General features: G+C 41.1%; 1 protein-coding gene across 2 annotated transcripts; it reads right to left on the reverse strand.

Annotated features, from left to right (window-relative positions):
• Positions 1–458: 458 nt before the first annotated feature.
• Positions 459–14,675, reverse strand: rac1a (Rac family small GTPase 1a). Of its 2 annotated transcripts, none has more exons than XM_066689657.1 (6): positions 14,355–14,675; positions 5,518–5,589; positions 5,146–5,263; positions 4,296–4,358; positions 3,226–3,385; positions 459–2,447 (listed from the first exon to the last, which is right to left on the reverse strand). In XM_066689657.1, exons 1-6 carry the CDS (start codon positions 14,387–14,389, stop codon positions 2,317–2,319), a joined length of 579 nt encoding a protein of 192 aa, XP_066545754.1. In that variant the 5' UTR covers positions 14,390–14,675; the 3' UTR covers positions 459–2,316. The 2 variants fall into 2 exon arrangements, with proteins under 2 accessions (XP_066545754.1, XP_066545752.1); XM_066689655.1 differs by lacking the exon at positions 14,355–14,675 and adding an exon at positions 14,052–14,173.
• Positions 14,676–23,740: the final 9,065 nt, after the last annotated feature.

Below are 23,740 nucleotides of genomic sequence, written 5' to 3' on the forward strand. Positions count from 1 at the left end.
CCATCACTTTAAAAGTCTTAATTACAAATGTACACTGCAATACCCCCCTGGGTTATCTCACATTGAATAATATCCATCAATACCACATAGGCACAACACAACCCTCCTATGCCCATAGTTCTTTGCACTATACAGCAACCCCTTTGTACTGCACATACCAGCACATCAGAGGTCTCTTTAATCCTCAACTTATCCTACGTCTTTCCTCAAATCATCTGGAAATTCAACTTCAACTTCCCTAAAGAAAAAAAAAAATCACTGCTGTCACTTGACTTTGACGCTAGCCTAGGCTGAAGGGTTTTAGCTTCTCCATTTTATTTTGCCCAAGTCACCCCCCTCCCTCCCGGGTATTACTGTAAAGGTTGTCTGCTGCTGGAGTATTTCACAACACTTCATTGAAGGAACACCCCTACCCCCGATTGAACAGGCAGCTGGTGTTTGGAAAATAAATAAACGTGTTGCATTTTTAATTAAATTTATTGGCTTTTTTTATTCAGCAAAAGAGATTACTATATATTTCATGTGAAAAATAAAACCACCTTCTTTACCCAAAAACAGAAAGCTCAGACTAATGATAGGATTTTTACTTCAAATCGTGCTCCAAAAACTTTCCAAAAGCTTCAGTACAAGTAATATTGTCAATCCTGCACTTTATTTCTTTGATCTAGTGGTTCAAAGGTTGGGTGGGGAAAATTATATATATATGTATGTATATAAACATTGCAATTCTATGATTCTTTCCACTCGGCAATTATAGCAATTGTATAATATCTGGAGCAATTATAAAAGTTATACCTGTAAGAGATTAAGGTAACATTAACAGTTATAATTTTCATTAGGAGGTAATGAACAATACATAATGCTTACAGTGTTAGTTTAAAAATAGTGATGTATAACTTCAAAGAAAAAAAAAAGTTTACAGCCAATTCACAGGATTATACATCAAACTCTTAAATTTACATAATCCCTCCCACTTCAATGCTTAGTCTCCACAGAAGAGAAATAGTTATTTATGAAACAACGGGTAGCAAAGGGAATGAATGAATGATTTATTCTGAATGCTCCAATACCAATAAGGTAGAGAAATCCTGACTGGGAGGTGGCAAGCCTGGGCCTCACGGCACACGACTTTCTTCAAATTAATAGAGATTCCACAAAAAACAAAAAGCTCATCCGTTTGGTTCTGATCATGCTTCTGGTTCTAACAAACAAAAGGAACTTGCTGCGCGGGAAAGGACTGAGAGGACTGTCCGTGGCCAGCAGGCCAGCAGCCCAAGCAGACTCGCCCGTTGTCTGGAGCTGCACCGCGCCATGTGGGCTCAGAGGCGGGGCTTACAGACTGTCGGTGTGCGGGGCACTGAAAACATGAGACCAGGCTCATCTCGGCAATACTGCATGTTCAGTCCAAATACATTGGAAGTGTTCGATCAATAACCATCGATAAAGTAAAATAAAACAAGCAGATACAACTTAAGATCCCTACTTCTCATGTGACAAAATAAGTATTACTAGCAATCAGAGGTTATTGATTAATTTGTCACTTCAAAGAAAGTGCGACCTCCTTTACAACCTCCTCTTATGAGAATAAAGCATTTAACAGATTCAAATCCCCACCAATGTACACAGTCAAGACCTTCCACAAGTACTCGCCTCCAACTTGTTATACAGTAAACTGGTTAGTCAAGAACTGCACAGATCCTACTGATCTGCAGCTCTTTTAACCGATAAATAACGCTATATTCTTGTTTTAAGCATTTCTTTACAGAAGATGTCTTTAGCGTAGCCAGATCTTCACTTCGTAGAGACTTAAACCTTTAAACGAGAAAAAACACCTCGCATGTTTCAGGTCTGTAGTGCGGCTTTCAATGCTCTCGTAAATCGAAGTCTAGATTTTGGCAACACGTCAATCTGATACAACTGAAGACTGTAAACAGACAAATTTAGACTCAAGAGGAAGTGGACGAGAGGGAAAATGAGAAGAACTTATTTAAATTTCCAGAAAAGTTATAAAAAGTAAATTTTAAAAGGCAGCAGTATTTTTTTTTTATTTCGTATTTTTATTAATTTTTTTCATTTATTTTTTATTTTTTTTAGGGGGGGGAAGGGATGGGGTCTTCCCCCCCACCCCCCCAGAGCTAAAAATCTAACCGACTTTATTATTCGTAAAGGTAATCAAATGGATTATAAGAACTACTAATTACAATACAAGAGAGAAAGCAAATGGCATATTTGAATGCAAACTCTTGGTGTTATGTCCTCCCCTTTACGTTTCCCAGGTGAGCTCAGGTCGCAGAGATGTCTTTCGCGTTGCGTGTTTTAGAATATCCTGCACCTCCTCCTGGTCTTCTTCACTGGAGGTGGGCACAGAACGGCCCGGATGGCTTCGTCAAACACAGTTTTAAGGCCACGCTGTGTCAGAGCAGAGCACTCCAGGTACTTCACTGCACCTGTGTGAGAGGACCAAGAGATATTACTCATACATTCCTATGTAGTTTCTTTATACATCAGAAGTTGATTTCGGAACAGCTTATGCAGTGCTCCAGGGCTATCAAAGGCTGGTGACGGGATGCCATTTCTTCCTTTTTGCAGTGTCATGGGTACTTCCTCATTGTCCACTGGGTAATGCAGCAGCTTTTTCTAACCAGGTAAGGCAGTGCCAAATTAAATAAACATGACCTTTTCCAAATGGTAGCTACTTTAAATGGGGCTATACAAGTTAGCTTTCCTCATACACTTTAAGCATGTGCTTATTTTCAAAGCTCAGGAAAAAAAAGTACAATGGTTGTCACTCTTTTAACCCATTTTATTTTTCCATATTCAGAGTGCTTTTCCTCCTGTGCAATAACTGCTGCCACTCATGGTGACCGCTGGCTGAAGGCTTGGATCTCCCATGCAATTTTGCAGTTTCCTCTGCAGCCGGACCACAACATGATCTGACCAAACTAGTTACTAGAGTCTGAGGGATTCCTTTTCTTCCTTAAAAGATGCAGCTTAAATTTTAAAATGTGCCACATTCATTTGAAAGCAGCCAATACATTATTACGTTATCAACTGTGGTCCTTGAGAGTCACTATGCAATGTGTTTTATAGGTCTAACTGTTCAAGACTACGTGACAATATATAAATACTGGCCCAATTATGTGAAAACAATTTGATAAAGAGGCAGCTCAAGCAGAGTGAGAACCGATATGCCCCCCCCCCCGGTGCGTGACTGGAGACACTGACCGATCTCTTTGGCCATGGCCAGGCCCTGGGGGTAGGTGATGGGTGTGAGTTTCTTCTCCTTCAGTTTCTCAATGGTGTCCTTGTCGTCTCTCAGATCAAGCTTGGTACCCACAAGGATGATTGGAGTGTTTGGGCAATGGTGTCTCACTTCAGGATACCACTGCAAGAGCACACAGGACAATCAGCACAGAGGGTTCCTAGACTATAACAAGCCAAGTCAACCATTATTCCTGTACTGTGTACAGCTTGCGTAGAAGCATTTGTACAACTTAAAGTAATGCATGATGAAACTGCCTTCTCAGGCTTATATAAAACTACATAAGAAACCTGGTTAAAATTTTAAGGTATGAAACCAAATCTGAGGATTGCAGGAAATTACATTAATTGGTGACATTTAAATGCAAGCAAATCTGAAGCCATTACACAAACATGTATATAGATCCAGATAAGATCTAAGATCAGATAAGATAAGATTTATCTGGATTATGCAGCCTTTTTGCCCCCCTTATTACAATTTCATAGGAAGAAATCCAAACATGTCATCCAAATTCAAAGAGAGCTGCTCCTTTTCTTGGCATATGACATGTCAGCAGGTGCTGTTCCCGTACACAATCTGTCTTCCTGCAAGCACAGGAGGAAGTTCAAGCGCACGATTACCTGGCAGCTACCAAGCAGAGAAACTACAGCCTTTCCACTAGCAATCCCCCACTGCAAATGGTTTCAATACCACCTTCTATCCGAGTTTGCTGGGATGCACAACTGGCTTCATATGTAGCTGCATTCTTACCTGCCCCTAATGTGACACTGGTTTTAGGAATAAAGACACTGATAGAGAAACAAGCCGGGTCAAAAGTACAGCTAAAAATACAGGTTGTGTGTTCATATTACATTTACAACCACTGCAACAAAGAGGAGTTTTACAGCTTCTCTTTAGCTAATGGGAATCTAAATCCGAGCCCTGCTGACTTAGTGATATACCAGCCGGGCACTTCCTCCCGTCACAGACTTCGACCCCTCACAGGTGGCGCCAAAGCAACCAGTAAATAAAAAATGGCCGCAATCGGACTCACCTTTGCTCGGACGTTTTCAAAAGACGCTGGGCTCACCAGGGAGAAACAGATCAAGAACACATCCTGGAAGAAAATTAAAAACATTTAATTATAACCACTAATTAATATAGTTCAGAAGATCAGCTTGCAGGTGCCTAATATGAGGCTGTTGGATATTCCAGAATTTCACCTTCCATCATTTGTAAGTCGTGATTCATTAATAAAAAAATAAAAAAAGTGAGATAAAAATGTGATCAATACAATTAAATTAAAGAAATGCTCCTCTGATCTTATCTGTGTTTTGGGTTTCTCTTTTCATCATTTTTTAAAGCTTTACATTTTTGACAAAGTAGAGCTGTACCATTTACAGGAATTAGGCTACTTTATTGTAATTCTGCATCAAATCTCCCTGCACCCTGACCTTTTCTCTGAATAACTGGCTTCAGCAGAACAGTGATTAAACTACTCTGGACTCTTGCAACACACAGACTTCAGTTTGTATTTTAGGAGTTGGGACTCAACAAATCAACCTTTCACTTCCTCACAGCTCTGTTGTATTACATTGCCAGATGTTAGATTGGGCTCTGCCAAAACAGCAGTGTGCTTTGTCTACCACACAGACAAGGCGGCATTATGGAAATGCCAGCAACCTGTTGTTCTAAATGTGAGAATTATCAGCACTACACACTACATGGAGTCAGATTAAATCTTAAAGCCCAGGGAGTGAAAGTAAATCTGCACCGTGTCAGGATCATGCAGAGATCCAGAGTGATTTCTGAAGGAATGAGATAAGTCTGTGTCCCCCCCCCCACTTTCTTCTGTATCAATTTATCTTGGGAGGGCTTTTATTAAATAGCATGGTGTAGCCTACCGTCTGGGGGTAAGACAGGGGGCGCAGTCTGTCATAGTCCTCCTGTCCTGCAGTATCCCACAGCCCCAGGTTCACTGGCTTGCCATCAACCATTACATTTGCTGAGTAGTTGTCGAAGCTGAAGAGAAGAAATGGACCATGAAAAAAGGGCTCCTACGTTAAATCAATGCAGCAATCAGGCCTGATACTGGCCTGCATGTCAGCAATATCAATTTTAATCTCTTTAGCATAAAAAAGGACAATAAGATAATTCAGACAATTAGCATTATTAAATCTATAATATTTAAACATCAAATCTAGGCTGTTCATATTGAAATGTGTGGTACACTTAGTTATGACACTGATGCAGTGAGTTAAGGGGATGGGACTTACACGGTGGGGATGTACTCCCCAGGGAATGCATTGGTGGTATAGCTGATCAGGAGGCATGTTTTACCCACAGCTCTAGAAGAAGATGAAAATAAAATGTTAAAAGAAAAATGGTCTCTATACATACTGCCAATCACAATCATTATGGAACCTGGAAACCGAACCGCATATATTATGGTTTTCAAAAGAACATGTGATGGTAGTTATTTTACTGGTACGTCACTTTGGTTACTAAAATAAAATCATAAAACAATCATTGTGCGTCTATAGTTACCCTTTACTCAACAGGGATACTGTGACAAGCACTTCAAAAACAGTCAATGTTTGTACAGACCACCAACCATCGATACAGGAAAACAGGCCAGGGTAGAGAAGAAAGCAAATAAAAAAAACCTGCTGCTGACTCCTATTCAACATCAAATCTCTGGGTATCAAAGTAAGCAGATGTCTTGGGTAAGATGTTGAAGCTCAAAAGCCTTTTACTGGGACAAGGAAAATATCCAACATGCTGAGAATAAGGAATAAACACTGACAATTGAGGAAAAGCCCAATGTGGAAGTTAGACATGAAGAAAATGCCTCCAAGAGGAAACTATACTCCCATTCTTCAGCATCATGCACTAACCTGTGGTTAGTGACTCCTTCGTGAATGATTAGCATTTCATAACTACCAACTAGTCATAACTACCAAATACACAGCCAGACTATCTAAATAAATATATATATATTAAAAAAATGATAAATTAATTCTAGTGCTGTGTGGGTTTCCCCATCCTGACCTTAACCTCACTAAAAACTACATAAATATAACGTTTGAAACGGAGAAGTTTATGAACAAACTCCAGGCTCAAACAGTCGACCAGATCAAAGACTTTTCAGCATCTTAACCGACAGGTTCTGGTGAGCTCATGGATCATTGAATTGCCCAGAAAGACCCAGAGGATTTGCCAAGTTGCCCTGAATAAAAGGCACAACAATGGTTCAATGAAAAGGCCGCTCTGAGTAGCAAGCCATTATATCCCCATTTTTCTATTAATAATAGTCTTTGTTCTTTGGGAGAATGATCCAACATGCACAATAAAACTCGTGTCCTGTAATACTGCTTCCTCAAACACTCTATTCACCTCCATACAGTCAAACAGTTTTGTATCAAATATGTGCTTGGGGAAAAATATATTATATATTCAGAAATTGCTTCCCCCCCCCACCCACAGACAATTCCTTTTTTGCTCATTATACTTAAATTAATATAAAGTGTAGAGACAAACTGCAACTAATGAAACTATAAAAGGAACAAAAAAACATGAGGTAAATGTATTGTATCACTTCTTAAAATCCTCTTTTTTATTTTTATTTTACAGATGGAGCATAATAAAATGAAAGCACATAGGCATAAAAAAATAGGGGAAAAAATGGTTTAAGCGAGAGCAAACTGGTTTGATTATCAGAGAGCCCAGTTACATTCCAACACACCAAGGCCTCCTCGATTTGAACGTGGGCTAACTTGAGTCAGGCCAGTTGCAGCTCTGAAGACTCATGTCATCATCTGTCTGCTGCACATCTGTGGGTATGTACATGGAAACCGAACAACATTACACAATCTCCGCAACTCAAGTTTCAACCAGTCAGTTCCCCTGATGCAGGTGGGGGTGAGTCAAACTGCTAATCACAGGGTGCCGCTCGGGCATAGGGCCAGTGCGGGTTGGCCAATGCAGACCCAGATGGGAGAAGTGGGGCAAGCAGAACACACCCTGCGCACCACCACCCACACCTGGGCCAGGATGAATTACATCTGACATGGATTAGCAATGTCCAAGGGATTACCAAAACAATCCTCACAGTAATCTAGGTATTTCTTCAGGTACACAGCGGTACCGATCTACCTGGACTCAGCCCTAAGCGGAGTCACGATGCACTGCTGCAGCACCTCCGTTTGACCGAGACTTTAGCAGCTGTTTGACTGACCCGAGTTCCATTGCCCCATGCTCTGATCAGTTCAATTCCAATGAACACAGGGAGAGGTAGTATACAGGCAGTCAAGAGCTCATGAAAACAGCCTCTAGGCGAGACTGGTACAATGAGGTGACAAATTGAAATATCAACTTCTTGCCACGAACAAAATAACCAAACAAAAACCCTACATACTAAGCAAAACCTTGAGTGAAAAAATGTATCCCTCCACATTCTTGAGAAAAGAACATTCAGTAAAATGACAGCACACACACTACACTATAAGCTACACTGAAACGTGTGCATGAAGGGGTTACTCAGTCACGCCTTTCTTCCACATGTAGGTTTCTTTTTTAACCTTTGCATGATACTTCGTCACAAACTATGTTCCATAATCTAGGCTTTCCCTGCAGAGCATCAAGCCAAATAAAAGCACCCAGTCTGTCATAGGGTGAGACTGATCAAGAGCCATCTCCCATCCAGCATTAACTTAAAAAAAAAAAAAAAAAAAAAGACTAAATGTCCTTGATGAAGAAGTACAGTATCAAGAAAATAAGGGACTGATTGCCCACCATAAAAGTTGACTTTTTAGAGGTTATTTTTCAGTTCTAGTTAGGATTCAATGTGGGACAATATAACACCAGTTTGTTAAAATTCTAAGCATCAACCTGTCTTTTGTAAAATTAATTAGGAAAGTTATTTTAGGGCGTCTTGAGAATTTAACATTACCACAAGATGCCATGACTCATGAATACACTGCCCAATTTAGATACCACATACATTTCCTTTCCAATTAAATGAACCAGGTTCATCACTACATTCAGCAGCTACACAATAGCCTAACCAAACCAGAAAACATCCTGAGCACTGCAGCAGAATTTAATACTATTATTTTTGTGGATTTACAGGTAAAACAACTCCTGTGACAGGACCAGTTCTGCAGTATAGTAGCTCTCTGCAAAGGCCCCACTGTAATGAGGCTAATTCATCAAACTCTTTTTTTTTTTTTCAGTGGACTGTAGTGTAGTGGGGGGGGGTTGTTTTTTCAGAAAAGTAGGCCAGGTTTTGACAGCAGGGGGGGGAATTCAGGGGGGTTGCCTTGCACGATGTAAACAAGCAGAGTTTGGATACAATTTGAGCAGCGCCTGTACAGACCATACCGTAAAGCAGGCTGTGACCCGTCAGATCTACGGCACAACTGCCACCCCCCTTCCCCCACTCTCCCTGCCAACACTCTCAGCCAAGAGATGAAAGGCACAAAAACCCAGAAAAACAACCCAGCTGCCATTGTTGAAATGACTCAGCCATACATAATAGTCCCGTCCTGTCCCGTCCTGTCCCGTTCCCCCGTCCCCCCAAAAAAGGAATAAGAAAATCCTGTTTCTTACTGCTGCATGTTTCTGAAGGGGTCTAGGCTGGGAAAACAATGCTTAAGCTTCTGGAAAATGTCACTGCCCTAATTTTCCTTATCAAAAAATAAAATAAATACAAAGGAATTAGGGAAATGCGTTTTAAATAAATACTACTGGATACAGATAAATGCATTCAATGTTTTGGAAATTAGATACACTCGTTCTATTTTCCTTGCTCGACTAAGGGCCTTAGGTGTAAAATGTAAGTGGGACACACGCATGCTGGCGAAGTTTCCTCCATTCAGGAAGAATGCCAGTCTTGTCAAAATCAGATGGCTGCTTTGGGTAATGGGGAGGGTTCCGTTTTCCGTCTGTAATGGGCTACTTACAGGAAAATCAATGACATCACCAAACACAAGGAACCGAGTAACAGATGAGCTCTGCACAGTGTCAGACTCCCATGCCCTGGGAGTTTTTACTCTAACTGTAATTTGGCAGAGCACATAAAACACAGACATACTAGATGAGAAAAGGGGGTGGGGGGGTAGTATAGGGTGGGTACTGCTGTGCTGGGAAACGGGGATGGGAGTTCACTTTCCATTTCAGTCCAAAACAAAATGTGTTTTTATGGTTAAATTTATCGAGGGGTGGAGACAAGTCAAGTGTAATCAGTTTACATGACTAGATCTTCTCAGTTCCAAACAACAATTGTTATAACACAGGTTAAAAATTTGATAATTTCTGCCCACGTAGGGGAAGGAGTGACCTTGTTCCATGTTTGGTATTGTTTCGTTCAAATTTCATCAATCCCTCCCGGCTGGATCAGAGCATTCCACAGCCCCAGCAGAATGCATGTGCAAGGCCTCAAACCAGGAGGTTTCAGCACCAAGCTGGTTCTCACTCACTCATCACAGCAAGAGATTCATTTTCTCCCTTTAACATTAAGTTTTCCTTATGGTGTGTAACAGGAAAGGGAAGCAAAACATATGAGAAAGACGATCTAAACACTCTGCTGGTGGCTTTGAAAAGGTTTATTTAAAGCACATATTTCAAAGCGACTTCCCCGCCACACAAACACTCACTAAACAAGAACCCAGTCAAGAGTATGGGATATCTTGACACCACAGATTCACAAGTCTCAAGGAACAGTTGAATCGCAGACCTACCTAGAAAATTACAGTTGATGCAGATCTGTTACATTATGAAATGGTGCAACTGAAACCTCAGACGAGCATTTCTGAAAGAAAATTAACATTTGGTACTAGAGCTGGGTGATATGACTTAAAAATAATCTAGATATTTTTTAGAAGTTTGGGCGATATACGATATATCTCTCTATTTCTTGGTTTTTATCCAATCAAGTCACAAAATAAGACCAAAGACATTCAAACTACAAGTATTTCATTAATCCTTCAATAAGCAAAACTAACAAATACTACATGCAGGCTGTCATGGTAAATATATGCAGAATGCAACACATTACAGGGCAAGTGTTGTGTGTTGTTATGGGATATAGATAGATAGATAGATAGATAGATAGATAGATAGATAGCTAGATAGCTAGATAGATAGATAGATAGATAGATAGATAGATATCTCTATTAGGGCTTGCGATATGACGATATATCGTATGACGATAGAAAAACTCAATCTGCAAGAACCACAACCCCCGCTAATTTAGATTGATATCATTTGTATAAAATTAATAATGTTTGTTTGCATTTTAATAAATTGGAAAGCAATGCAAACATGCAGAAAGTATCATTTTCTTTTTATTAAGATGGCGGTTCAACAGTTGTAGTATTATTATTATTATTATTATTATTATTAATAATAACAATATTATTATTATTATTATTATTATTAATAACAACAACAACAACTTTGTATTAACAACGTGCTGTACCGGTAAGCAGAATCGAAACGCGACAGTCAGAGGAGAAATGTCCCTGTCTAGCAGACGTTAATGCGCCACCGGATGTGGTAAATCTCCCTGAATCTATCTATACCTTTAACAGCGCATGTGTATATGTATATGTGCTCTGAGGAAGATAAGTCGAAACGCGTAAGCATTATAATGTTCACTTTTTCTGTAATACATATTTTTTGAGACCTCGGTGAATATCGACTGTTTGACTGATATCAATCTAAATTAGCGGGGGTGGGGGTGCTTACAGATTGAGTTTAGCTCGACGACGAGAGCGGGGCGCAATGTGTGCGCTTGTGCATTAAAGTATCTTTTGATTGTGTTGGTTATTATGTGTCAGTTCACTCTCCTCATGTCTGTCTGTGTTTCTGATGCACATTTCTACCTGCATCCAGCACATGTGGAAGAACGCAAAGCGTCCTAATGACGTAAAATACTGCCGTAAAGATTGCAATTTGTGACACGACGATATAAACGATATAGTATAATATAAAACGATATACTTTTCTATCGTCATACGATATATATCGTCATATCGCACAGCCCTATTTAGTACTTAACATAACAATGGTTTAAATGCAGAAAAAGTGATTTTTACAATCTTCATGACCAAAGTAGGTTGGTTGGTTGTTTTAACAAAAGACAGTCTGAAGGGCTTAATTTAATCTACAAAATGCCATGTTTTAAGGAAGCCTTACAAAGGAATTAAAAACGCCAGCTTGCTAGGAGCCATATAAATGGTCACTGAAAAAAGTACAGAGAAAGCCGACTGTAAATACCACTTTGTAACACCATCTGCAATATCACAGTTTTGGGATTTAAGGAGATTTTTGTTCTAATCCCACTGTTCCCAGAAGAGTCCAAGTAGGTCAGATTCATAGACTCAAGAGTAACTTTCCTGGTTATACTTCATCTGTTCAACTACACTGCAGTTATAAATACACAACTGCGTTGTGACGGGAAAATAAGAAGATATTTTAAAACAAAACATCCCATGCATTACAAAAATAAGTATGTGCTGGAAACACAAGTTGAAACAATATCCATTAGAGAGCTCTCACCATTAAGCCTCTTGGTGTATGGCTATTAGGTATTCAAAAAAAAAAAAAAAGTAAGTGACTAAACAGTTTCCTCATGCATAACCAGAGTTTACATTTTAACCTACATAATCAAAACACCAAGAATAGATCTGTGATAAAGAACACATGCAATTGTTACATGACAAAAGTAAATGGTCTGCTTTGGAAGAATTTGGCCAAGGTTAACTTGTTTAATTTGCTTCCGAGCCACAGAGGAATGAATCTATAAAACCACCGCAGCAACACTTGAAACAGTGATTCATTTCACCGAAAAAGAAAAACCTTAGAAATATGCAGTTGTTGCATGGTACACAGCCTCAAGGAAAACAATACACCATTCGGCTTACAGATTATACACATAAGGGGTTTTCCATTTTAATTTCTACAGCAGGCCGTACCTTTTACTTGCATAGTCTTGCGTAAACACTATAGCAAAACACTACAGCACTGCTTTCCAATCTAATCTAGAGAAAGCTCAGATAAGGAAATCATTCAGAGCTGGGAAGACGTACTAGTCATTGGATACAGAGGGTAAACAACTAAGAGTTTCCTGGATACTTCAGGAGAGTCTTTCAAAAGATCCAATTGCATCACATGTAAATCCTGTAATGATTTCTTGGAATAAGTGACAAACAGCTGGCTGTCATCACACATTTTCTCACAGGTGAAGCTCACTGATGTGGGGCATGTCTCTAGTTCACAAAAAAAGTGCAGTGCACTATATACGTGCTGCTTACTAAATCCTTTAAAGCTTAAAAAAAAAACAAAAAAAAAAACAGACTAGTTATATTTGGCCTATAGCATGGACTGGGTCTATCCACTAAGACCAGACATTCATTTGCTGAAGTGAAATCAAAAGTTTTGAAACTGAATGGGAAACGAAACCCTCATCAGCCATTAAAATTGATGAAATCCTGCATTGAAATAATGCAACTTGTTTTCTAACGTTCTGATACAATTCCAAGATTCTCGCAATAGAATTATTATTGATCCAGTCAGATTTCTAGTTTGATCATTGCTAAGACTTCATGCCATTCTGAATCCCTATTCCATTACAGACACGATGTAGGACCCCTTTCCAAACTCATTCTTCCCCATTCGCTATTCCATGCCAGCAAATCCATGCCAGAGCCTCGGGGAACAATTTCATGTGAATGATGCTATTGATCCACATTGCTCAAAATTGTGTGAAAAGTCAGAAACCAGCAAGGAACTCCAATAAGGGAATGATATCTTTGAGGATGGGCTCAATCTCTGCAATTTACTTTATAGAAAGTTTATTGGTAATGATTTCAGCATAAAAGAGAACCCCCTTGGTGAAAACAACTAGGTGTCCCATCCATATGCACTCCACTGACAAGACATTTTGGAAAGCATACAAATCCATTTACAACTTTGCATCTGGTGTTCTTTGTGGTATCTCATGTATACGATGCAGAATATGATGCAAAAGCTACCTTTATCAGTGGTCTAGTGTTGACTAGCATTGACTGGGTGTTCTACTACAGAAATCAGAGCGAACAGGAAAATGCTTTTGGACAGTGATCCTGGCACTGTTACAGATGCTTTGGGGTCTTGATGGAGAATGAAGTCTTCACAACACAAACATAGCTTTGGTGCTGCCCACACACTTCATAGATCACTGTGTGACACTGGCCTCACCATCTCCAACACCCTGATGCCAAACATCCTAACAAAAGCCACCCAATCAAAGTATCTACACATCTTTTCAGACCTGAATCACTAAAACATGGACTGAACAAGTTTTAAAGGTGAAAGTAAAAATAAAATGTTTTATTACATCTAATGTAGGCTTTAAAGAATGTATGAGCACTTCCAAAACGGAAAGTTTTCAATAACTGTATGTACACTAAAATATGAGGTATAAATAATATAACGATTAAGCGGATTTAGTTGTAACTTGGATTGTTTACCTTGTAAATGTAAAGTATTAGCAGACTGGTACTTTTTGTCACTAATCTCTACTGTAAGTACCACGAATAATTGAGACGCATCTTGCCAAAGTATAACAAATATTTAAAATTGTTAATCGACTTTGAAATTTAAAAATAAACCATTTCATAAGAAAAGTAATGTAAACCTACTGAAAACCTTTTGATTTGGAAAATAATATTGAAAAGGCTCAAGAAATGAAACATTATTATTAAGCATAACATTGACAAGAGTGAAAACATTCAGCGCTTTACAAAGTTCAGTGGAGTTTTTAAACCTGTAAGAAAGATGATCCAGAAACTTGGTCCTGATAGCAGAAACATTTCCCACAATATCCCCACAGCAGGCCGAGCACTTCTGGGCATAGTTAACAACAATATTCATCAAGCCCGGGAACACACGCCGTTTTCATGAACAGACCCCCGGCCTACAGAAAAGAGCAGGAATGCGGAAAAGTGAGGGACAAGACGGGAGCGTGGAAACCAGGAGTTTCCTGCTTTATTCCCAGGCGCATTTCAGAGGGCTGGGACACGACAAAGAGTAAGAAAAACACGGTCAATGAACACAAATATCAACTCACCCGTCACCGACAACCACACACTTTATGGCCTGCATTGGTCCGCACGAAGTCTTGCGTCCTCGTCGCCGGTTCGGATAGACCACTCTTTGTTAGGCGAACTTGTTTTTTTTTTTTTTCAACAACCAAAACAAGGAAAAATAAAACGCAAGAGGAGAAAGAAGGAAACGCAGCTATATCAGCGACAAACACGTTTCTCTATAGATCTGTATGTATAGAAAAATCAAATCACCTACAGGTCACCACACGCTGCCTCTGTCGTGTCTGATTAGAACTTGTGTAGCAAACAGCCACCACCCCAAAAAAAAAAAAAAGCACTCGGAGCTCAAGCTTCAAAAAAAAAAAAATCCCTCCCAGCCCAGCCAGCGGAAACGGCACCCCTGCGCCGTGCGGTCACTTCCGGCCTTCCCGGCTTCCCGCGGGCGCGCGCGCACGTCCATTCATTCCCGACGTCGGCCGGGCGCGCGCATCCCGCATTCCAGAACGCCTCCCGACCGCGGGAGCGCGCCTCGTTCTAATTCTCCCGCGCAGACAGGAAGCTGGTCCGGGGGGCGTCGAGAATTAAAAATAATTTAGTTTATTTTGAGCAAGAAATCGTTGCCTCTTAGTAACCAAACTGTGATATTAATCCCCTCACCGGTTGATGTACTACCGCCTTACTGACAAATGTGCAGTGGTGCGTGACACAAAAGTACTACACAGAGGGCGAAAAGGAGAGTTTGGAAACTCTTCCAGTAATAATGTTTAAAATAACTCGATGCGAACATGTAGGATGTCTTTTTAATCTCACACACTGTAGAAAAAGAATTACATTTTGGAGTAGAAATGCGTTTTAGAGGCTTCTATCCACGTTCACATTAATCATACAAATAGGTTGATACTTCTGAATATATTCTGGGAGACTAGTACCAGTAGAAACCAATTGAGCTACTGCGAGGCCAGTACCAGTACAGACCAGTAGAAGTACTGAAAACCCAATAGAGCTACTGGGAGACCAGTACCAGTAGAGTTACTGGGAGATCAGTAACAGTATAGACCACTAGAGGTACTGAAAACCCAGTAGAGCTACTGGGAGACCAGTACCAGTAGAGTTACTGGGAGATCAGTAACAGTATAGACCACTAGAGGTACTGAAAACCCAGTAGAGCTACTGGGAGATCAGTACCAGTAGAGACCAGTTGATTTACTGGGAGATCAGTACCAGTAGAGACCAGTAGAGCTTCTGGGAGACCAGTACCAGTACAGACCAGTAGAGGTACTGAAAACCCAGTAGAGCTACTGGGAGATCAGTACCAGTAGAGACCAGTAGATTTACTGGGTGACCATTAACAGCACACACCAGTAGAGCTACTGTTTCCAACTCAAACCAGTAGACCAGTTCAGCTGTTCAAAACCCCATTTGAAACCAGTTGGTACAGGTCACCAGTAGAAACCAGTTGAAAAAAATCTACTGGACTTTCCAATAGGGATAGAAAGATTAATGCATCCTTATCAACTTCTAAGTCACATATATAAAAAAGAATGTGTCACAGTCCCTCCAAATGTGTTGAATTGCTGACTTTGATCCTTTCTGAAGTGTATCTAGTATTATGTCACTGTTTTCAGTTTTCCCATTGTTATGTGTTGCTTACCATGAGCTTCAATTCACTTTGTTTTTCCCATGCCATACCACTGTTCAAAAATAAAGTAAGCAGCAAATAAATTATGGTTATATTACACATATATTGTAATATTGTATACATGTAGAACATTGTATGTTAGTTTTGTTAAACCACGTAAATCTCATTGGATAAAGGTGTTTGCTAAATAACTTAATAATAAGAATAAGAATGAATGTTTTGTGCAGCTCCATTGTCTTAATTCTGTTGTTTTTACAAGAAAAGAAAACAATACGAAAAAGCTACAGGCAAGCACTGCACAAATCATCCAGAGGAATTTAGCATAGGCATAAAACTGGCAGGTAGACAATAAGTGATTTTGTGGCCACAGAGAAAGGTCAGCTCAGCAGGCTCATAGGGTCCTCTAGTGCGATGCAAGCTGGTACTTAATGAGAAACTCGGCAGATCCAGTTTGCATTCACCAGATTCCTCAAATTCCTGGGTAAAGATCAGATTCATCAGTCCTTGATTGGTTTCCCCTTACCTGGAATCAAACGCCGAGCTCTGTCAGGTAATTTTTTGAGTCTTAACACTTCTTTTACACGTTAAACAGTTGAAAGCACACATAGGGGATATAGGGACCTTAGATCCAACCCTTGGGTGTTTATTGAAAAACTTAAATAGCCCCAAAAGATTATATATTTGGTTTGCGCAATCAGTCCCAAAACCAACAGCTGTGTCTGTACCCCCAGATGGCTACACTAGCAGTGTACAGTCACATACATCCTCTCTCCCACTGAGTGACACGCCAGCACCCCCTACAGTTCAACAACAAAACGGCTTGTGCTGTGAACTGTGGATCCCCCTAGCAGCGATCCTTACAAAACACACTGAACGAAAATGATGCTCTTTTAAATGAGAGGAATCGGATTTCGTTTTTTTTTTTTCAATGTGCGTAATTATTTATTATTTTAGTGAATTATTTTATATATATATATATATATATTATACATATATATTATATATATTATTATACTTACTGGAAACTTTCCAAATATATTTAAAGTTAGAATAGTAATCTTAATCGTAAATTAATGAAAATATTGTTTTTTATACTAAAGTTATATGGGGTAGTGTGTTTATATGTGTGCGTGTGTCTAAGAGAGAGTAATTCAATTAATCCAAAATACATCCTCATGAGGTACAAGATTATAAAGTATGCAGTAGCTACATAAGCAAATAAGAAAGCAATGGCATGTGTTTAAATTAGTTAAGCATTTTGCCCCGATTTAGAAAACGGACAACGGGCTCTGAAATAAAGCAGATTACATTACACGTGGAAATCAAATATGGGTACTATCTATAAATAAAAGCACCGATCAAAATTAGCAACAGGAAATGCATGAAGGGTTGCACATCCGCGGGAGTATCATCGTTATGAGTCCGGGTGGCCAGAAAAGGAAACAACTGGGTGTATCTGGGGAATGGGACCAATTTGAGAGCGATCGGAGAAAGCGTCGCTTGAAACAGAAGAGATGTGCGCCTCTGTCGGGACCCCGGCAGTCCTGTCGTAATGCTGTGACTGGAGAAGCGCGGACAGCGGGTCTGTCACAGCGGCGCGTCTCTGCATGGCGGGCCTGTCTCAGCTAGTGTTCAGGTTTTCGGGCTCCGCTGGCAGGACTTATGGGGTGTTTTCTAAAGGGCTGACAAGGACTCTGTTGATATTTTTTAACCTGGCCTGGCGGTTGAGAATCCGCTTCCCCTATCTCTACCTCATCGCTTCCATGATGTTCAATGTACGGCTCCAGGTCAGTAGAAACGAGGGGCTTGGTTTTTAATGAGATTGGTTTCGGTGCGAGCGCCACAGGTTTGTGACATCATAGGCTGTTTGATACAAATTGTGACAACGGAGTTCCAAAGGTGTTGAATTGGGCTGTCTGCGCTCGTTAAGAAGGAGAGTAGTTCAATCTCATATATATATTAGTTATACTGCATTGAGCTCGGCTGGTATATTTGGACCTAGCTAAATTGCTTCTCGAATTGTAATGTACTAAATTGTATTGGATTGTACTAAATGATATTAAATGCAAGCAATACTCCTTTATCTTTTTGTGTTTCCAACTGCTTAATATGTTGCTTGTATTTTTTTTGTGTACAGGTCCACATTGAAATACACTAATGGGTCACACAAGGACCCCTGCATTATCCTTTACATTTGTGACGGTGAAGACCCCCCACCCCGTTTGGCAGACTGACAGAATGTAGCAATTACTTCTGGACACACGGGGAGGATGACGACAGGGGTGACGTCATTGTCTCCTCTCCACCCTTCCGTCGGTGAGCAAATGCAGTGCCTTAAGTTCAGCAAGGCTACGGTGACGTCATGGGCAAAGTGCGACGTCCTGTGGTGGGCGGCTGAGCAGACGAGCCATCCAAAGGGAGACGTGCCTGGGATCTATAGGAAGGGGAGACCTTCGCCAGCCTTTTATTTTCAGGGATAATAAGTTATGTCAATCATGTATTTAAAATTACAGTGACAGCGTTCAGGGCTTTGGATGTTGGCTACCCAGATATCGAGTTGGAGTGAAATCGGGGAGTGCACACTGACTGCACCCTCCGCACATCCCATCATCTCAAAAGGGAAAACTGGAGTCAATTCCGGACCGCACACCAACCTTTAAGCAACGGGGGAGGGGAGGGACGCCAACCTGACCGGCTTCCTGTCTGCCGCTGTTCTTTGCTGAGTACCAAGGAGCAGCCGGTGTGATCACGCTGGAGATGGGAGCCGAGGTTTGCGTGGATGAGCTCCCTACACGTCCCACAGCACAGGCTGCAGCCCGCACCGCCCCGCGTCTCCAGCGAGAGATGCCCGTCGGTGTTGGCTGTTCATGGGCGTCGGGAGGTGGGGGTCTGTGGCACACAAACGCACGCCCCTCGGGATTATCCCCGCGTAGCGCTGTACAGAAATAAGAGCTCGTTTTTGTAGCGCAGATTTCCGCAGTTCTGTGCAGATCTGCAGAATCGCTCCGATCCCATTGGTGGAACAGCGCAGATCCGCGAAGAACTGCGGACATCAGCGCTACACCAACGCCACCTAAACACTTTTGATCATTGGTTTTAGATTTTAAATACTTTATAAATTGTTTTTTGAGTAGTGATTTTTTGTGTTTCTTTTGAAACAATAAAATATTATGTAAATTGTCGTGTTCACGTGTTTTGTACTTTGCTTTTTTCGATTATGTACTTGTAGGTAACGTTGAGTTCCACAAGCTGCGCCCTTTAATAAACCAAAGTATTACAATTTCATGCCAGCAGATGGCAGTGTTTGCTATGTTTTACACACAGGCAGCATGGTTGCTTGTCTTTAACTGGTATTGCTTCGCACTTAATTAGAGTCGGTCATTTACACATGGTTCCCAGATAGATTTACAGTATATTAAAAGCATACAAGTATGAGCTGTATTATTTTTTCTCCTTTTCCGGTGGGTTTTTGTGTTGTAAGAAAAATCGTGAAGGAATTGAGAAATCAACACGACACAGAGAGTTCAAATATCAATCAGATGAGTCTTTTATCTGGTTTTGAGTTTTCTGTAATAAGGAGGCTGCCACCTACGAGGGATTTGCAACAGTATGTGCTGTTTCCTTTAATAGTTATTTCCACACTAGTGCTAAATATATTTATTTGGCTGAGGTGGGAGGCTGTTCCCTATTTTAAAGCTGAAATGAATAACAAAACCAAAAAAGTGACATGTGTTTGCCTGCCTCATGTATGAAGCCATCAAGACAATTCCGGTAGAGTAACAGAGGGAGCGAAGCGAAGGCAGCTGAGTTTGAAGTAGCTTTTCATATCTGTGGTTTAGGGATCATGCCAAGATCCTGTTTATACTTGGCCAAAGGAAGCTGCTTCTCCTTTTCCCTTTTTTCCTTTTTTAATACAATTTTGAAAGCATATGCGGCCTGGCTGCCCATAACGTCTAATAAACTGAGTGTTTGTTGGCACTTCAGCCCAGGTTTTCAATACCCATCACTAACAAACATTGAAACAAATGCACAGCAGACTGGGATGGGGCAGTACTACCCAGTTACTGGGGAATGACTTTGTCACACCAACAACACCCCCACTTACCCCCTCCTCTCTACCACGCGTGGCTGTATTGATTGGTAGTGAACTTCTTTTGAACTGTGTCAAACTCTGTGGCTAATACAAGTGGGAACTCCAAGGCTCTCAAGATACAATACTCCCTTTGTGGCCCCCTGCCAGCCCCAGGGATGAGTTGCGAACCAAATAACATTGTGGCAACATTGTAAGTGAACAATAGTGTCAAAAGTGGAAACACAAATCTGTAGAGTTCCGGGGTTGTTGTCAAAACACTGGGAATATATATATCCAGAAGGCTTACTGGGAACCTGCAGTAGTTTAATATGGACACAATGCCAGCTCTCCAGTGTCAAGACTTTGCTTAGACTGGAAAAAAATATATAGCTCAAAACCCTATGCCAGAAAGTATAAGAAAACTAGGCCCTGCTGCTCCTACGCTAAGTCTGAACCTTATTGCACAGGGAACAGCTCTTTGCTGAGGGTGGGGGGGAGGGGGGTCCTACTGTTGCTGGGAAGGCTTGCTCAGCCAGTGCGGACTTGGTCTTATTAATAATAGTCCCCAAGAGCACTGGGCACATCGCACTTAGTTAATGAAGTTATGGACTGGGAATGAATTATTGATTGAGCGAGTGGTGCCAGATGTCATCTTCATGTAATTACCAGAAGCACATTTCAAACACTGAAGACAGAGCTGGGACTAAAAGGCTCTGCATCCTGGAGCCGGGACTCTGAGGCAGTGGAGGAAAGGAATGGCTGGTTTTGAACCGCTTGGTTTGTGCTGACTGTGTAATATACAACACTGGAGGCAACCAACACCCTTCATGGCACGATTCAGTGCACACGTACCAAAATGTGACGGGTCCCTGTTCTGTCTGTCGGTATTTAGGTCAGGCTGCACATTGCGATGATGCACCCGCAGTACACTTTGCCACCGCTGCGGGTGCTGTTTCAGAGGGTAATAAACTGAAACATATATGGGCTTCTATAATACTGTTTGTTTATGGAAGATAGTCACTTTATGTAGAGCTTGCTTTAATTAAAAATAAAAACACAACGTTATGCAGACTTGGTACGTTTGCACAGACAGAGCTTTATGTCCGTTTCAGCAAACAAGCCACTTTTTCTGTGCTTTTGCAAACGGCTGCTTATGCGATAGTCTGACACATTTCAACGGTCTCAGTATCTCATAATGGGCTGATAATGCAATTCCAGCTCTCGGCAGCCTGGATCTGGTCTCTGTGACTCAGCCGCCCCCACCAGCCCCCGGCTCGTTATCACCCGGTTTTGTTTTAAGAGTTTTCTATTTTTTTCCTCTCTCTTAATCCCGTTTGGCTGCTCGCCCCCACCGAGCATCACATTAACATTAACGAGCTCCTATCCTCTCATCCCTCCCGCAAACCCACAGCGCACTGACGCATCCCTTCACACAGATTAGCATTAGTATGCAATCGCAATATGTTCAAAGCATGGTTTTATTTCGCAAACAAACTGTACTCTACTCTATTTTAGTACCGTTAATAATAAAAATAATGAATCCCACTCATCGATTGTGCCCTAAATACACCATTTAAGGACCTCTGGCACATTTCACCAATAGACGTAAAATAAGACCCATTTTTATATACATCCCAATGTTGGCAGTGTAGTTACTTGGATGATGCTTTCTAGTCACTCTGGCCACTATCCAGATTGGTGTATTACCAGTTTAACTCACTACGGCGATAACCCTCGGCCGTGGCAGAATAGGACAGTGACCTGCACTTATACAGATCTACCACACGGTGGCACTACAGAGCATGAGACGAGTCGTGTGCTCTGAATTAATGTTCAATCTGGGGGCACTTGGGAGAAGGTGGAGGAGGTCACGCTGCTCTTCTCTGAAGCTCCCAGCCTCTCACTCCCTCCCCTGTGTCCTGATAGCTGCAACATCTGCCTTTTAATTAGCTGCCTAATTAAACAGATAAACTGCACGGTAGGTGAAGCCCATGTGAACACTTGAAGAGCATCTCATGAAGCAGATCTTGGAGAATATTGATACTGCCAAACAGAGCTCTGAGTAATACCCCCCCCACACACACACACACTGCTTTTGTTTTGTATGAATATAATCTTTCTGTTCATAAAGAAGGGGGGTTAGTGTATTTCCTCATTAGTGGTTAATTGGCTCCTGTTTGCACCATGGCGGTTCAGTTCTGTTCGGTTCAGTTAAACTGTGGCTTACACGCCAATCCTGATATTTGTACAGTGTGAAGGTTGTACGGAAAATGCAGGTGAACATTTTGACCCAGTTTCTTACATTGTCTACTTGTCTGTTGTTTCCTACACCAAGGTAATATCAGTGAGAGATAAATATAGGAAGTGTGGGTTTGATATTTTCATTTTGGAATTCATCAGCCAATCAGTGCTCGTGAAACAGTTAGGGACTAGCATTATTTCATGCAGTCCATATAAAACCAGAACCAGATGTTTATATATAGTGTAGATACACAGAGGTCCCATTTACACACCGGCAGCAGTGAGGCTTCTAGAATTTGATCACTTTAGTTGAAGAAAATCAACTGTTAGCGCTAAAATCAGGGCACATTTCAGACTTGCAAACGTTCAGTATGAGTACAACATTTTGTAGGCTGTTCAAGGCAGGTAGCACATATTGCAACAACTATTACATTTTCACAAAATACTGTCAATTGAGGCCTGTTCCTGGGAACTGTCAACTGATTCTTGACACCACAAGAAATTAATACTGATTTTCTCAGGGTGTGAGAAATATTTGAATATGTGTAGTTCCTCCTCCTACCACACAGTGGCGATAGCTGCCAACTTGTTCCTCTTCCCCCACCCCACAGAGGAAAGCTGTCATAACCCAGTGAAAGGGGCGACGAGAGGGCAACAAGAGACATTTAACAATCCCATAAAAAGTACAAAGTGAATCATGTTGTTTTACCATATCGTAAACACTGGGAAGACTCCCTCTGCGTAGTGAGAGCTACGAGAGGAAAACTAACAGAACAGCCCTTGAAATGTTTTAATGATATTGACACATTTTCAAGCGCTGCTGCAATACAGACAGTTAAACACTATACTGCACCATTTGTCCCAGAGATAAGGATATTAACCACCAACCGCCATCCATCTAAAGTCATTAACCGTACCCAGGGTGTTTGGGATTAATAAAACTCCTAATCTCACATAGTGGCCCTTCCTTGTGTAGCTACTGGAAAGCTGTGCTGAAAACTGCAAAGTTGTGGTTTTGTTGAGCATTCGAGTGTGGTGTGCGTTGTTCAGTGTAGTTGTGGACTGTATTCAAAGGCAGCTAACCCACATTTGTACATGGTGTTGACTGATGGTTCAACTGTGTCACATACAGACTATATTGAGAGATTTCTGCATTGCTGACATGCTTTGTTCAGCGTCAGCCTACAGCTGCTCTTCACTGACTGTGAACCTGAACTTTTGCACAACTACTGATGCAGCTGTTACAGCAATACCCTCCCTCCCTCCCTCATCAACCCTAAGCTTAATTTTAGATTTCCAGGCCTCTGATCAAATGTGTGGCCAGTATTAATTAATCAGTGTTTCCATGGTAACTGCATCTGTAAATCTCCATGTGACCCCCGCCCCCCTTTCCCCTGCCCCCCTTAAGAAGAGGATTTGTCTTGTGGGGATTTACCCAGGAAAATGATTTAATACAC

The sequence above is a fragment of the Amia ocellicauda genome, chromosome 17 (genome assembly GCF_036373705.1).
Source record: "Amia ocellicauda isolate fAmiCal2 chromosome 17, fAmiCal2.hap1, whole genome shotgun sequence".
NCBI classification, from domain to species: domain Eukaryota; kingdom Metazoa; phylum Chordata; class Actinopteri; order Amiiformes; family Amiidae; genus Amia; species Amia ocellicauda.